The 17,862-nt window shown below is 39.4% G+C and overlaps 2 protein-coding genes across 5 annotated transcripts in view; one reads left to right on the forward strand and one right to left on the reverse strand.

Annotated features, from left to right (window-relative positions):
* LOC110827125 (long-chain fatty acid transport protein 4-like) overlaps positions 1-17,862 on the reverse strand; it is a 194,267-nt gene that overhangs the window by 81,791 nt on the left and 94,614 nt on the right. The gene's annotated exons all lie outside the window — the stretch shown is intronic.
* LOC110827132 (uncharacterized) overlaps positions 15,515-17,862 on the forward strand; it is a 56,187-nt gene continuing 53,839 nt past the window's right edge. Inside the window, exon 1 of one of the 2 annotated variants that reach the window (XM_022058506.2) lies at positions 15,515-15,884. In XM_022058506.2, the coding sequence (XP_021914198.1) occupies positions 15,797-15,884 (88 nt within the window). In that variant the 5' untranslated portion in view covers positions 15,515-15,796. The remainder of the gene's footprint in view (positions 15,885-17,862) is intronic. The other variant, XM_022058505.2, reaches the window with a different exon arrangement.

Here is a 17,862-nt window from a genome sequence, read left to right on the forward strand (position 1 = left end):
CCAAGAGGTCATCATCAGTGATTTGTTTTCTAAACCATTTTTAAACCAATTTTAAACCATTTTGATTAAACGAATTAATTTCCCTGTTGCCACTGATGATGACCTTTTGTGGTTGAAACGCGTTTGGCACTAGTGTTTTTTTATAGTGTTAATAGTTTGTTTGTTTGCTTATTTTATGAAACAATATTATGGCTAAATACTGGTTGCGGTAAATGCATTCTGATAATAACAGACTCATAAGATGACCTATAATTTCCAATTACATGAATTATAGTCAGTTGATTGGAAGGGCCGAAACGGAAATATGAAAAAGAACAGGGAGGCTTATGTTCCGAAGAGGAACAGATACAAAAGGATAAAGTCGTGTACCCTAACGCAGTAGGGGTAACCAATCTCTCCGCAGCGCCATTTTCTTGACAATCAAAAAGTCCTTCTTGAGAAACTAATATACGCTAATCAAGTAATTCCCCTCTTTAAAGAACCAAAAGTTAATTCGTTCACAAGAGCCCCCCACTAGTCGAGACCTATTTCAAGGCACTATCGTCTGAGGGACTGATAATCACGAACGACAGTGTCGTGACTGAGATACGAACAAGAAACCTCTAGAATATAAGTCACATGTGTTTTGCTTGAGTCAGCTTGATCAGTTGGAACGGATGGATAAAACCAGAGTAAAATAGGAGGCCGTTGCCTTCCACATATATCGTGAAGCAGTAAGAAGCAGGTTAGAGAATGCCATCAAATTGAGCGCGCTGCTTCTATGCACAGTGTCCCGCATTCTTGCAAACAAACCCTTCCTCAAGCACTCGGTCAGGATGTGGGACTAGATCCAACCCCAATATGCTTCGTCATTTGCAGACAGCTAGCGACTACCGAGCGGCTTCTAAGGCTTTAACGCTGATCTCTAAGACCAGTTTAGTGCTTACAGTTGTTATCTCTAAAACAGTATCCCATAATACGCAACAGCACCTACGAATATTCAATCTGCTATGTCAGTAAATCTTTTACGTTTTATTTATTCAATATATACGAGGGTCGCTCATTAAGTAATGCCCCACATTTTTTTTCTCAGCCAATAATGAAGATAGAAAAGTGTACTTTTACATGCTTGAGATTTGATGTTTCCCGCGTTCGTGTACGGAGTTTCAAATGATTCCAACCGATAGCGGAGCTGTAGTGAACTGTTCAAATGGCGTCTGTGAACGACTCTCGTTACAAGCAACGAGCTGTAATTGAATTCCTTGTTGCTGAAAAAGAAACGGTGGTGAACATTCATAAACGTTTGTGTGCTGTGTATGGAAGCTGTGCAGTCGATAGGAGCACCGTTGGCCGCTGGGCTAAGAGAGTTAAAGCTTCAGGAAGTGAAGAAACCGAGCTCCGTGATCTGCCGCGCTCTGGGCGTCCTGCCACAGCCACCACTCCAGACATGTTGAACCGCGCGGATGCCATTATTCGTGAGGATCGGCGCATCACAACTCGACAATTGGCCCAACAGCTTTCAGTCAGCAATGGAAGTGTGATTGCAATTATCCAGGCTCTCGCATATTCGAAGGTGTCGCAAGATGGGTTCCACGAAGTCTCACAGCAGACCACAGGATTCAAAGGAAAACGATTTCTTCTGAATTGTTGGAGCGTTTTGATGCTGAGGGAGAGGTCTTTCTGTCCCGGATCATTACAGGTGACGAAACCTGGATACACCACTTTGAGCCAGAGACAAAAAGGCAGTCAGTGGAGTGGCATCATCCTCAATCACCGAGAAAGAAGAAATTCAAGACAACTCCCTCCGCCGGAAAAGTCATGATGACTGTCTTTTGGGACAGTGATGGGGTCATTCTTGTGGATGTGATGCCAAGAGGTGCGACCATCAATTCAGACGCGTACATCAGGACCCTGAAAACCCTCAAGAAGCGTTTTCGACGAGTTCGGCCTCACAAGCATCCAGCAGAAATTTTGCTCCTGGACGACAATGCACGCCCTCACACAAGTCTGAGAACCCGGGAAGAAATCACCAAATTGGGTTGGACGGTGCTACCCCATCCACCCTACAGTCCAGATCTGGCACCCTCCGACTTCCATCTCTTTGGGCCACTTAAAGATGCTATCCGCGGAACAAGATTTGAAGATGACGAGAGCGTGATTCAAGCAGTGAGGACATGGCTACGTGCACAGGACAAGAGCTGGTACCGGCAAGGCATGCATGCACTTGTTCCACGCTGGCGTAAAACCGTACAAGTTGATGGGGACTATGTGGAAAAATAGTATGTGTAAAGGAAACATTGATTTATATTGTCACTAAATTTGAGCCATCTTGAATAAATATGTTCTGAGGAAAAAAATGTGGGGCATTACTTAATGAGCGACCCTCGTAGCAACATATAATGAGAATCTACTTAAAAGATTCAATACAATAGCACAATGCAAAGAACTGACATCAACTGAATTTAAATAAATTTTCGTAAAACCGTTAGATATTAAATACCATCCATATCCAATAGTCATGAACTTAGTCATTAGACTTCACTTTTTGAAACATCACATCTAACGTTGTGAAACGTCAATTAAGTTTCTTCAACAAGAACAGAATATTTGTATTATTCGTAAGTTATATAATTATGTTTATTCAGTATCGATAGCTCTCAGGGTGATTACACCATTGAATAAGCAAGGCGTCATGGATAAATTTAAAGGTTCCACACGTCATTAAACAGAAGCCGAGCAAAGCTACGTTGAAACCGAGATACGGGTATCTCTGGAGTAAAAAACAGTTTCGTAATTAGTACACTAGATCATTTGGTATGAAGTTCATTACAGAATCTGGCCTTGCGGAGAATAAACACACAAAGAAAGTCAAGGGACAAGAAGAACACAGCCTTGTAAGGTCTAATTCATTTCTTCCTGTCCGTATTCCTTTTTTAGAAGGACGAAAAGACGTCGACAGTAGAACGGAAGAAAGAAAGGATGCCACGATTAATCGACTAATGGGTCCCACTAATCGGTCAATCATTTAATAGAGGGTAATTTCCAACCCATTTATCTTGAAAATAAGACCACGAAATTAGTATTCTAACCTAAGAAGGAATAGTACAATTTAAAACACAAAATAAATCTGCAGCTACAGTCCTGACAACAAGATTATCAACGTAGTAATTATTTTTATACTTAGGCCTATAGATAGAAGCATTAAACTTTCTTTAAACATTCTAAGTCGTTGTAATAAAGTTTTCGTTTCATTCGGTCGCCATGAAAGTTTAAAATCTTAATAGTTAGTTACTTGAATGCGGAAAGGGGATACAAGAGGAAAATATTCCGAAAATAAGTTTGAGGGCACCAACTAGATAGTGCCTTAAAATCGATATACTCACTTCCCGCATGTTCAAAATCACCCTACAACAGCTGCCATGTTCATTAACACTGCTACATTAATCAAGAAGGCAAACCTTGACCGAGGACAGAAGAACCAATTTATACACTGTTGGGATAGTGATTTCAGAGCAGAAAGATTATAGAAAAAAAGTATAACATTTTAAATGCGTTTTCTTCAAAGTTTGAGCGTTTCTGAAAATGGTATGTTATGATACGTTAAATTATACATTAATAAAAATCCAACGTTACGAAGAAAACTGGATTCTTCAGGTACAAAGTACTGACTAACTAAAACTATGGTATCAAAGAATATAACCTAATGTAACTCTGTGGGATCCTTATTTTTATTTTATCTGTTTATATATATAGTTTATTTAGCGGTGTTGCCAATAGATCACATCATATAGCGTCGAATGATGGGTTTATTAGTGAACTGAAAAGCACGCGGAAGAAAATGGCATGACGGAGGGACTACGAGAAACCTGTAAGGATCCACGTTATCTGGGCCGGATGGAAACGGGATTAAGAGGTGTGAATCACCAAGGAAACTTTACTGGCCAATGGCAATTTGGTAAGTATTAACTCCCCTTCACCCCTTGTGACCCACCAAGTGCATCTAATTTCTTCAGCGAAACTTGAACCTAAGACCTTCCAGATGGATGCCACGCCATCTGTTTTAACGGTCTTGATGCATAAACCAGACAACTGACTGCTTTATGCTGTACTAGGTACAAAACATGCAGCCTACAACATTTGGTATGAATATCTGTATTTCCAAGAACACGCTCGAATTTAGCCATAGATTTACGTAAAACACACACTCACGCACATTCTTACACACGCATGTAAAGAAAAGAAATAATGTGAATGCAAGCAACATATTCAAAAATGTAAGCGTCTTGAGGCTGAAAACGTACACAGGTATGAAAAGTTCGGGACAGTTAATAGTGTGAAAAATGATTTCGAATGATTACCTTAACGTATTGCAGATCGATAGTCTATTTAAGAGTGAAATCACATACTGAATCATTGCAAAGATTGATCCATGACGTACGTTAGCAAATTATCTAACGTGATATGCATTTAAACTACTGTCATAAGACTATTTTATATTCAAGGAAAGCATCTTATGATGGCCTAGTAAGGCCGAAACATTTAGTACATATGAAATTAAATAAAATGTTGTGTTGAGGGCAGTACTACGTATAGGCCCATATTGTTATTCATTACACACCTGCGTGCAATCCTTGAAGAAAATCAGGAAAACCTATTCATCAGAGAAGAAAAATAATCGATAGCAAAGAAAGGTAAATTATTCGATACGTAGTTTGCTGTATTACAGAAATGACAGATATCACCAGGAAAATTTGAAACATGGAGGCCGGGTCACATGGCCATTGTACTCAATATAGATTATTACAAAGTTTCCAAAGTCCTCAGAATGGAAATGTGTTTTGGACGGCATTTCGCAAGACATAACGTCTTCAGGGCCGGGTAAATTATCTTTGCAGACAGTAGGCCTACTATCTGGAGTTTCTATTTACTGTAACGTCCCACACCGAAAAAACTTGGTGTAATGTTACTTCTGTTATTTCGGTAAACCGATTACTAAAATATCAGTTACATCAGTTTTTACTTGTTTGATTTATTTAATATTTTATAATTTGCGAATGCAGTTTAGTCGGCTTTAATCGTAATTATCAAGTGACCAATCAGCCAGTTAACCAACACAATTTTCAACTTACTTTGGCCAATGTATCAAATTTAATAGTTTCCCTATCTTTTGAAAATAAACATTTTTGTTACAGAACCGTGTATCGATACTTTTGCTACAAATTCATTTAACAGATTGATATTTTCATGCAGTTTCAAGAGATTATTGTAGCAGTTGTGATGAAAAAAAAATTAATGTAGTTTACGAATTTGCAGTGCTGCAGTTAAAAATTTTATCGCGAACATATTATTTATACATAAACTTACTGTAATAATTCATTCGGTTTATTTCACAAAAATAAATGGCTTGTCCTCCATTTGCCTATCGCTACAATTTTAAAGTCATTCTGTTCGCCAGGGATTGGGGAATGGTTTGGTTGACATTTACCTATATCACTGGTGTTTCTCTCCACCATGTGGGTGGAATGAATGTGAGGGAACCTAACGGCCATCAGCAGCTCGATTCCCTCCACGCTGATAGCAGCGTGGCTCGAATGCCAGATGGCGTCTCGTCTCGTCTGCCAGGCACGCTTCCAACAACACACCAACCCCCCGTGCTCATCACCCTAACCGACTGCACCCCTTCCTCATTATTATATACGTATACACAGCAGCATTCACAAAACTTGGGCAAAGCTACCGGTCCTTTCCCTGGACCTGCGCTATTAGCAGTCATCATTATTATTATTACTATCATCATCATCATCAACATACAAAGAAGACTTGCAAGTACAGACGAAGTTATGAAATGCTCACCGATAACAAAACAACATACATTCATATTCCATTTATTGAAAATAATATTTTTTCCAGCGCAACGGAAAGCTGCAAAAATGCGCCTATTTGTCACGAAAGCTCATGACGTTCGTTTGTCCGCATATAACAACATGAAAACCACCTAACGGATTTTCATAAAACTAGATAGTTTGCAGTTTTCCTAAAGTTTGTCAATGGACAATGCCCAACATACTGTATTTAATAGATCAACCATTGTCACTATTAACTTTTATGCCTATTGTACTTTAGTAAGACAAACTTTATAGCCGTCTCTGATTAGAATTATACAGCGTAAGGGATTTGTTAGAGAATACGTCACAAGTGAAATGCATTAAAAACTTAAGTGAAATGTTCGCCACGCTATTAAGTAAATGTTTCTTGACTTACGAAGTCCTTCCCGTGTTCATTAGACAGTCATCACACCACGTGACTGGGATAGGCACCAAAGGTTTGTTTCATTAGACTTTCATCGCAACAACGACATATGTCTCCCTTGAAAACGTGATGGCTCAGCTGATCAAATGGAACCCAAGGGTTTATCACCGTGTGCATAAAATTAAGTAACCGGACTCTAACCTCAGTCGATTAAATGCAATTCCTCACACTTTTATTCACTATTTACGTGTCGGTTTCCCTATTTCCCTTAAGACTTTTGACCAAATCTACATCTATAAAAATTTCTTGTTGTTAAGTAGGTCTATATTTCCAGCCTGACTCATCCTCCTTAAAAACGAAACTCCTATGTGCTTATCATTATGAATTTTTCTCCATTCTTCTGTTAATTCCTCCTTCAATGTTTCAAATATGCTTCTCGGCACTTCTCTCAAAATATTCTTCCATTAGGCTAAGATGATGAACGTAAAATTCTGATACCTTTTGGCGGGTTATTGTGAATACGTTGACGGACCACCGGCTTTCATGAAAGGCGAAAAATTTCTTAACCATCCGAGAAACTATCAGTTTCTCACGAAGTAGGCCTACTCTGCTCCACGGAGTTAGTACATTTTTCGTCATTGTAACCAATATTTCAATTTTTATGTTTCAAGACGGAACACAAAAGGATAAAATATTTTGCACTGAATAGCAATACGCATTTCCCAAATTTAATCTTCTCTTTATTTCACTATAAATACAGTTCCGTTCAATTACTCTCCTTCCAAAGTACTTAGCTTCGGAATATGGCTATTGAAGATGGCTGTCATCTGGCTTGGTGTACTGTGTAGTCTGGTACAAGTTAACGAACAGTTCAGTTATTATTATTGCCTCTATCATCGGACGACAAGACCGTAATGATGGAGAGAGGAATCGCCTCTGATACGTCGACAAACTTCTACTAAACCACACGGCGGGATACCCACAACACAGTCATCTTCATACTGCGCCTTTGTGAGAACCTAATATATTACTTCATTGTGCTGTAAATTACATAAAACGTTTTTTTTTATTTTATCAGAATTATCGAGATTTGGGTATGTGTTCATATGCTACTAACTCGCCACTGTCGGTGGAATCCAATCGCACACAGCCTGGTCAGCTGTATAAAGTTTATAGGTCTACAATGTAAAAGTATTATTTATAGCAAAACTACTTCTGAACATTTTCAAAGAGAATCTATTTAAAATACGACTCTTTTTCTGAATTTATCTGATTCTCGTCTTGAATAAACAACAAACTCGGAACAGGCAACTGAAGCCACTTGTGGTTACAGGATTATATGGAATATACCTATTCAGACGAGACACAACACAGCTGCTTTGGACTTAATCCATTCCTACACTAACTGATCCAATTCCAAAATCAAGTAGAACATTTTCTGTACTGGAAGCATGATAATTATTATTTCAAACTATAGATTTCCATACGAGACAGACTTTTCACCCTCTTTCCTCCGCCCTATATATTTCCCTTTGCTTCAGAACTCCGCATCGAAGTTGTTACGTTGCGTGGAGCTTATTATTGGCATTTGAAATAATTAGATGGGAATAAAACCTTATGTTTGGTATGAAACTTAGGTTCTGACTGTATCTACAGACTAAAAGTATTTTTTTTTGTATTCTCCTCACAGGAAAGTGAGTCAGATAGGACGATGGCCGGAGCTTTATACTAAAATCCACGTGATTTTTAATAAGAGCTCCTCTGCATGAACTGATATTTAATGACCGTGGGAACACAAGCAGGCCCAAAGAGAAAAGAAAACTTATCCACAGCTCCTCGCGAAAAGCCATCAACACGAACAGAACACTTTAATATCGACTCGAGTACATGTACAGGATGCCACGTAACACCAAACAATTATCGTGACAGTAAAGTCACTTACAGAAATTTTGGAGTCTCGACTTCAACACAGAATGTCCCGCCGAGTCTGTTAAATATAAAGGAGATGCTGTTTACTGAAGAGATCCACAAGGACCACCGTAAAACACTTTCTATACGTCAGCTTCAGTAATTATATCATCGAGTGTCGTCCTCTGGGTTATAATGTTGTGTAGTCTTGTATGAATTTACTTATACGCTGACTTTGGAGACGATCTACAAAACGTTGGTAACAAGACTACATGACGTCACAACACAAAAGATCAGAATCGATAGCTTCTTCGCTGTGAGGACTTAATTTATTCCTTAGAGCTGATGTAATAAAATGAACACGGATGAGATGGACAGAGAATTTAAGATTATTTACTTATTTATTTGTGGCTTATTTAGCGACACTGTCAATGGCTCACACAACATGGCGTCAGATGATAAGGTGGTTTGTGAAAAACTGAAAAGAATGTTTAAGGAGGTGACTATAGTCTACATCAGTGGTATTCAACCTGGGGTAAGCGTACCCCCGGGGGTACGCGAAGACATCTTAGGGGGTAAGTGAATTTTTTAAAAAAATAATATTTTATGATAAACGCTGAATAATCAGTAATGTAATTTATTTAATTTATTTTAGATGTAGATTATATACTATGTATAACTTGAATTATACACCAACAACTTTGGGGGTACAAAGTTGAAGAGAAATTACATCTCGGGGTACGCGAACAAAAAAGGTTGAATACCACTGGTCTACATTATTTAAGGCACTATCCAGGCATTTGCTCGGTGACGTTAATCGGTCTTGAGGCTGAGATTTAGCTAACCACACTTTGATAGCGTTCTGAAGCATGTAGCACGCAGATGACAGACGAGAAATAGACAGACTACAACATTTCAGTCGGAAAATCTGAGGGGAACTGACGACTTGATGAAGTTTGGAGCAACTCAGAACTTTTGACAATTTACTTCTGTAGGACGCTAACCAGTATTAATCACCAAAACTAATTTCAAAACAAGTACAAAAGTGTGTGTATTTGTATAATGAGAGACATTACCCTGAAGAAGGGGGGGGGGGTGAAACTAACTGTCAAAAATCGTATAGGGCCTAATTTATTTCAAGTACCTCAAACAATGCGCATACTGCAGACAATTACTATCCTTAAATGCGTCCAGTTCGCAACAGAGCTCCATGCCTTAGGACGATCATATCAAGATCTTCCATTCCGACACGTAATGCTTCTGAATTTGTTGCAGGCCTACTTCAGACCGGGGGGGGGGGGGGGGGGCAGAGGCCGAAGGCAAGGTTAGATATATCATTCAGCCTTGGGATTATACGAAGGAATACACACATCTGCCCTTGTGGGCTACGTTCTGCTGACCTATAGCAACAGTGAAGGGCACTGCACAGGCCACGCAATAGCTCAGGCGGCCGGATTCAGGCCCGGGTCAGTTTATATGATATTTGTGATGGAAAAATAGACGCTGGGAAAGGTTTTTCTCAGTCTTTCGATTATTCTCTGTAATTATCATTCCACCAGTGTTCTACATTCATTCATATATCTGAGTGATGGTAAAAGGGTCACCTCCACAGATACATACTCTGACGACAAAGACAATAAATATCGGGCACTGTAAGTGCAAATAATGTTGTTGTCACTTCGACTATCTTGCTCCATGACTCATCAAACCTTCGATATTTTCAACAGCAAATCTGATATTTGGGACTTCTAGTAACATTTAACACATTTCAATTTTGGTTAAAACCGGACAATAATAAAGGACACTTTACATGCATTTCTTAGCGCGTAAATGACTAAGTGAGGGATCCCCGAGTGGGGAATCAACAGCCCACGCAACCATGTCAGAATGACCTGCACTGACTTAAGTGGCGCCCTTCGCTGATAAGAATTGTTAAATTCTGGAGAACAATCTAGACTGTTACGCTACGCGTACATTTCCTTACTTGTTTTCAATTCAACCCCTGAGCTTGTAGCAACCCTGACTTAAGGGACATCCTCTACGTCGAATAGCCGCACACCATCACGAATATGTTACTCCGTTTAACTTTTAATTGACCAGCTTTCTTTTAATATATGTGATTCTGAATCCTCGACAGAGTATCTATGTGATATATCCCGTAGTCTTTGCGTTTAAACTCGTGTTTTTGGGGTCAGAGGTACAGACTAATTACAGAGAATGGCGTTTATTCATATTTCATGGTCACAATGGAGTTCAATTTGTTGGGGAGGAAAGGTGGAAAGATTGCATGAGAACTTCAGCCCCTCCACGAAACCTAACATTAAAACTCTCAGTAAAGTAGACCACCTTTATCATCCCGCCACTGTGGGGCATGAGAACCTACAGACGCTATATCAAATGACTTCAAGTTTCGCTTTTTAATGAAAACCTAAAATCCCAATCTTGTGGCTTAAGAAATGAATTAATTAATACACGCACTTCGACTTTCGTTTCTCTTATAGTCGAATAATTAGAAAGGATTCTCGAATGATTTATAATTTAACGACTCCTGAAGACGAGTTTCCAGTACCTTATCTGAAATTGGTTGCGGCAATAAAAGAATGATTTAATATGAAAACAAGAATTAACCATTCTCACTGATTACGTTACGTAAAGACCAGCCTTATATTAAAGATTCTTTGAAATTGTATCATTTTAAAATGTAAGTAATGAAGTTCCGACTTGCTGGCTTCTAATTTTCGCGAGGTTCCTACAATAATAACCCAAATAACCGATTAATTTTGCACAAACTTGTAGGACTATACTCAGTTCCGAGTCAGTAAACCTATAATTCTTGACAACGCTTTGTTTATATTTAGGCTTGGGACTTTGCCTTATTTACATTTCAGTTGCTTCGAAAGGTCAAGTCTTTAGGTTCCACGCCTATGACATATTTCGTTATTCATCAGATAGGAAAATATGTGGGACAAAAATGTTAGACCGCAATGAAAACGCATACAATTTATTTTAACGTAACACATCGGGTAGACTAAAGCCTTGACGTGTCTAAATACAAAAAAACTGCATGATATAGACGCAAGATGGGCTTCAAAATTAACAAACACCTGGATGGTGAGATTTAAGGTTCTTACAACCACTAGTGTTAAGATTACTCTATTCTGTGATGTAGCACAGTTGCATTCTGGTAGAATAGGACCTACGATTCAGAAGCCATTACTGCCTCCTTCATCAGGGTGATGTATCTACACTGTGGAAAGAATTCTGGTCAGAATTTTATGACCATGTGCATGTCTTTATTAAACTGCAACTTTTTTTAATGTCCTACGCGGCTTTTAAAGCCACATGAGACATTATAACTGGATTCTAAGAAACTTTTGCGCCGTTCAGAATATTTGGTCGCAAGTTTTTGAGCCATGGCACTGTAATTCCAGCCCCCCCCCCCCCCAACACAAAGACACGACCCTCGGCATCAAACTGTTTTCCTTGAACAGAAATTCCAAGAAAATAAATAGCTGGAATTTGCAGCAAAAGAATGGGGCAATGCTGCGGTTAGGGCAATACACACACAGGATGTTGTAATTAAATCTTATTATGGAGCTCTGCTCGTCTTCCCCTCCACTGCTCCTCACCGATTTCTCCCCCCCCCCCCCCCGACACACTCCCCGGCACGCGACACAACTCCACAGCACGCGTCACTCGTGAGCTGCCCACGCGCTAGAGTACGAACACACCTGTGCAGCGACCGTCACCGCTGGCTCAACGTCCCTCGATGGCTCACCCGGCAAGCAGGGGTGGCCAGCGCACGCATAAGCCATCTGAAAACTGGGATCACGCTAGGGACTTCGATATTTATCCGTGAGTTCTGCGTTGTGTTGTAAAAACTGGCTCTGCAGTGGACTGGCCACCCTTCCAAGGAATCAAACCACACGTCTAAAAGATGGATTGTCTGAGAATAAATTCTGAATCAGAGGTCTGCCCGAAATAAAATTGTGGCTCAACTTGACTTGTCATCAAGGTTATGTTATTTTTTTTTATTTTTTCTGACTTCTGCTATTTCTTTTACGTCTTCTTTCTCTTCTCCTCCACACTGTGCTTATTCTTTATCTTCTGCATCTTTTTCTGCGTCATCTCCATTTCCTTACGTTCCTTCCACTCATTCTACTTCTTACCATGTTGTAATACAAGAATGAATCCGAAACACGTTCTCTTTCAGATATGTAGTACGGTAACAGCCTTAATAATTAAAATACAACGCAGAAGACCTGCAAAAGGTAAACGCGAACAAATATCCATGCCCTGAGGAATTTTCAAACACGCGATCCCAATTCTGTATATCTTAAATTCAGTAGCTACATGTTGCGACGACTAAATGCAATGCCATTCGAAACTTGAACTTGAAATTCTGTATATAAGCAAAATTGTTGAAATAAAGAAACGTTTTATAGCAGCCCTAAACGAAATTTAACAACACGGTTGATGGGTCAATGCAAAAACGTTATAGAGTTACATAAAAACAATTCAGAAAGGTTTTGGACTTGGTATGATCACGTTTTATAAACTGCAGGCGAGCCAAAGCCTGTAGAAACTGAGATATCAGCGAACTAATGTAGCAACCATAACGTGAAGCCTATAACCTGTTTGACAGTTCATTAGAGTAACCAAAAATAAAAATATAAAATTGTAGTACCCAAGTGTTATACAAGCTCATGAATATTAAATTACTCTGTACATCCAGAGACAGACTACTAAAATGTCAGACGAATTGATGTTTAGGAAGTAACCCTAGCTGGGTTCAACAAAGAATTATGATAGTTTCAAACAAATTAATATGTCATGCAGATCCGGGTAGTTTAATCTTCTGAGGAGAGCACGTACTGAAACGTATCTTCAGTCTTGAAATATGCCACTGTAGCTTCAGATCCTCTGGCAATATTTCATAATCCCTTCTCGACATTCATGTGACATTCATTACTGGACCACATTCGAAATACACTCAGATTACATTAAGTTTATGCTACTTAACAGAATTTTCAGAGACCTGTAAAGGGAACATAGAACTTGCGTTCTGCTATGCCTTTTAAAATATGACCCTTTCACAGATTAAACCAGCAGAAAACGTTTTGTAGAATAGGTTAAGAAATCTATAATTCTTCGATTACGCACAAAATTCACAAGGCACAGAAACTAACATGTTATCTATCTACAGACCTCATAATGCGTGACCGTGATAAAAAATAAATTGTAGCTGAAGACTTAAAAAAGATTGCTTTAAAATTACAGCATTCTAAACCTTAAAAACTAGTGGAAACTACACATACCACGTAGTTTAATAGTCAGCAACTCTGTATTTTGCACACTTACTGTTGGCTATTTATGGGTTTCGTAAAATTTTCCTAAACATTATTAATATCGGTTGGTTCTTGTAATAGAGAAGTGTTATGTTTTCTTTGAGGAAGGAACTGAACTTTGAATATAATTTCAGATGAACTCCGAGACGTCAGGACATATAACAGAAATGTTGTTTTGTTCTCATATCAAACTGTCATCATTTCGCCCGTGACGGAAGATAAACGATGAAGGATTTCCTGTTGCACGGTAAACATATGCCGATATTTCATTGTGTGCAGAGACGTATAGACTTAAGAACTGCAAAAACATTTCATAATAACGCGGCTCTTCGTTTTTACGAGCTTTAATATCAGGGAGTGACAGAGAATAATTACGTCAGGGCAGGCCTACAACGCTGTTAGAACCGGTGTTTAGGTTCTTCTAATGAACTCGAAGGTCTCGATGTAAATGGAAGGATAACATTAAAATGGATAAAGAATATTATATGACGATGTGGAACAGATAAATCTGGTTCAAGATAGGAACAGACGAGGGCTATTAAGCACAAGGTAATAAAACTTCGCGCATTCCATAAAAGGAGGGGAATTTCTTGACAAGGTGAGGGACTATTGCAGAGTCGTGTTTCGACAATCCCACCAATCATCGCTTAGCGTTGTCCACCTCTGAGCAGCAAAGCCTAAATGTATCGTTTGCCAGGTACGTGGCCAGTAACTTCATTTCCTAGTGAATTACCTGACGATTCTATCCACCAATAGACTGCTGAAATATAGTCAGACCGCTACGAGCTTGCGACTCCAACATTCAAAGTTCAGAGTTCAAAAACAGTGCTGACTATAACGATATAAGCTTCATCCCAAGCTGAGGCTTGCTACGTAACACTATCTGGGCTGTTAGAATCTTAAGAATTATTCTAATCCATGCAGTTGGTTAGAATAAGTCTACCCTACGTTAAAAGTAGTTTTAAATTCTTAAAGTTGGGCTCCCAAGGAAGTCCGTTAGCCCAGGCAAAACACCATAAAACCATATCGGAGAAGTAATGGTAAAGCTCCATGAATTCTGAATATTTGCATTTTATTGAGGTGAGCGGTTACATCACGCCCCATTTTGCCGGTATAATGAGCACAATGCGCTGGGTAGAACCCAGATTTGCTTACGTGATGTCAAGAGAAATGCCTGTGTCCGTGATGGGTTTCTAAATCAGGTTATCGAGGTTGAAGCCAGTCAATTTATTAAATGAAATATCTGGCTCGTCATACGGTAGAATACGTATTATTAACAATGTACTGAACACGCTAACACAAGTTGGGAACTGGATATTTCCACAAAATAAATACGAGTATTCAATAACAATCATCTAACAACATTATTTAAGGACTAATACTGCAGGTGAACTACTGCAAATAATTTCTGAAATGTAACAAAAGTAGATCTACAAATATCGACTATACATGACAAAAGGTTCATTGTCACTTCCATCCGCACTTAAAACAGAACTGTAGAGAAACATGTGACGGAGTATATTTGGAAATGTGCGTCGAATTTTGTGAGTTAGTCATGGGGGTCATGGTCACCCCTGAACTTCCTACTACAGCTTCACACTAACGGAACTACTTTTTTCCCGCCAAGGACAAACAACCGGCTACCAACAGCAATCCACTCCACTTTGTAACTCACAGCAGAAACAGCAGTTTGAGCAGGTATAATTTAAAACACGATTCACATGGGGTCTTCCCCTTAACTGCCCCCACCCCCCCACCTTCCTTATATACTCGTCAACAATTCACGCCGTGCAAGAAGGTGCCTCCAGGTTTCCTGATTGGCCAATCCTGACAACGTTGCTATGGGAATCCACTCCTCCACTTATTTACTGAGCCTCTCTCCAACCAATCAGTGTACTTCTGCATAATCTGAGGAAGGAGAGGGAACTAGGGTAGAAGTGGAAAGAAAAATGCAGATTTTCTGCCGTGTGAAGTTCCATGTCGCCGGGTGAGGGAAGCCGGTGTCACAACGTGATCGTTCAAAGCGCGCAGCTCATCGGAGGGTGGGGGCTCTTAAACCGAAGAGGAGGGATTTCGGATTAGCGGGGAAGTCAAATCAGAATCTTCTACATGGGCGGGAACAATCTTAATATAAATTTTCCTTGGCTTGCGGCGAACAAAAAAATAATGAAAGCTCTAAAGCGCGTACTACAGGTTGCGTGTGAAGTGAAGGCTAGCAGTCAGTCTACCCGGTGACCGGTGAAGAGACAACACGTGGTTCTCGCTCCTTGTTCGCTGTCAGTGTGTGTGTGGTTCTCAAGAGGACCGCCCGCATGCACGCGGCACTAATCGCACTTTTTCTGCAGCAGCCTGAGATCTGGATCACAGAAGCAAACTACGTTCCTACCACCATCGACACAGGTAAATAACCAAAAGATTTTTGAAAATTTTCCAGCCAACCGCGGGAGATAACGTATGTATTATTCTAACACACGTAACGCACATTTGTTAGGAATGCAAAAAGCTCGAGACACAAGCACATGATACGATTTAATTACATAGACATAATAAAACAAATTCATCGTTTTTAAATTCATCTGCTTCACACTGTTGTTCATAAAATCCGGAAACTATGAATCATACTTATCAGACAAGCATCTGTGAGACAATTTCTTGGAGACACGCAGAAAACTTAAAGGTAACAAAGATTAGTTGAGGTTAAATTTTATTACACTGATCCACGACTCAATTATGCTGACAGAAATGACAACCAATTAATTATAATTATTTTAGCACTATTTACATTTGCGAGAAAGCATTCCGTACTAGACAAACATTTCGCGGCTGGAGGAAGTGTATGAAAGTATAAATGTTGTTATTTCTTGGCCCTACAACCCGGTTGTGGGTTTTCGCTCCCTCATTTTCGAAGGTTTCTTGGTCTTGGAGTGTGCATTTATGAGTAGTGAGTGACCAGCCTACTGATTCTGCACAATTTCTACTCAATCCTGATTTGACTGCCAGAAAAGTATAAACGTATCACAAAGAATTCATATCGTCGACTTACGAAAGGGTGCCGACTTATGAGCGCGGGAGCCTTCAGGACGAAGAAACAGGATCTATTAGCTAACACTTTGTCCACAATTACAGTACATTTAATTTGACGTAGATTTTTATTACCTTCGCTTGCAAATTTTTCCGAGACAATTCGACTTTTCCTTATAGCACTTCACGTTCTAAAGACGAGAACTGAGCTATGGAACTTATCTGCGAAAAAGACGCGTGTGTTTTAATTAATCTGTATCAAACGGTTTTGTTACAGTTTCTCAGAGCCACTGTTTTTCTGTAAGATTAATCTCCACCAGGATTTAACGCTTTAAAACAGTGTTTACGTATCACCTAATTTAACACTTAATAACTCTGCATTTTGCCTACAGAGTGTGTATTTATGCTTCGTTCTAATTCCATGTTTAAGTTTTAAGTCTCAAATAATGTTAATAAAAACTGTTATAAACATAAACTTGATTATTCAAGACCATGTACTGTAGCATACTAGAACGTATGATTATGAAGATGGCTGTCTACGGAAATTTGCGCTGTGCTTCTCTATTTAGTTGTTCAGCAATCCCATAATACGTTGGTCAGTTCAGTTCCTTGCCTCGGTGTAACTTGCCTAAAAGTACCTTCAACAGAGCTACTCATCACCCTTATAATGGAAGCACTTCTGAAACGTCGGTAAACTTTTACCAGACTGCACGAAGCAACAACCCAAGAAACTAAAACAGTCATCTTCATGTGTTGCCCCTGTGCGAACCTGGAATCTAATCCAACATAGGTCTACTTAGGTCTACCTCATGCAAATTAAGCACTGACAAATCTTATTGTGCAGAGAGGGTGGGCATCGGCTGAATTTACCGCTAAATAGGGCCTATTCTGACTTTATAATAAACATAAAATTATCATAATCAAGTGTGAGGTACCATTAACAGAATTTTATAGAGAAATGAGGTTACCACAAATTAGCGAGGGCCTACTTTCTAGGGTGCTACTTTGAATTTCATCAAAAGGATACGAACATTGACCTGTAACATGTTTACAGCCTTTGTTAAACACAGCCTAATCCTGTACGTTTTATAAGAATGTTAACCTGGCCGACAGCCTTTGAATAGACCCTCGTAATAACATCGATTCAAATATTTGTTTCGATCTAATTAGAATAGTTCACTGCGTATCAACGAGTAGAAGGGAAGAAGAAAGGTGATCAAACAGCATTCTAGTAAAGTTTTCCTGTTTGTCTTTGGCGATGGTGTAATAGGTGACACTCATTAAACGCGCTTTCGCTATCCGCGTTTACGCATATGCGCGGTTTCATTTCAATATCATGAATACAAATATCCTATCC

This window comes from Zootermopsis nevadensis, unplaced genomic scaffold (assembly GCF_977971745.1).
Source record: "Zootermopsis nevadensis isolate Lab colony 2312 unplaced genomic scaffold, Znev_1.0 Znev_ptg000021l, whole genome shotgun sequence".
Classification (NCBI taxonomy): domain Eukaryota; kingdom Metazoa; phylum Arthropoda; class Insecta; order Blattodea; family Termopsidae; genus Zootermopsis; species Zootermopsis nevadensis.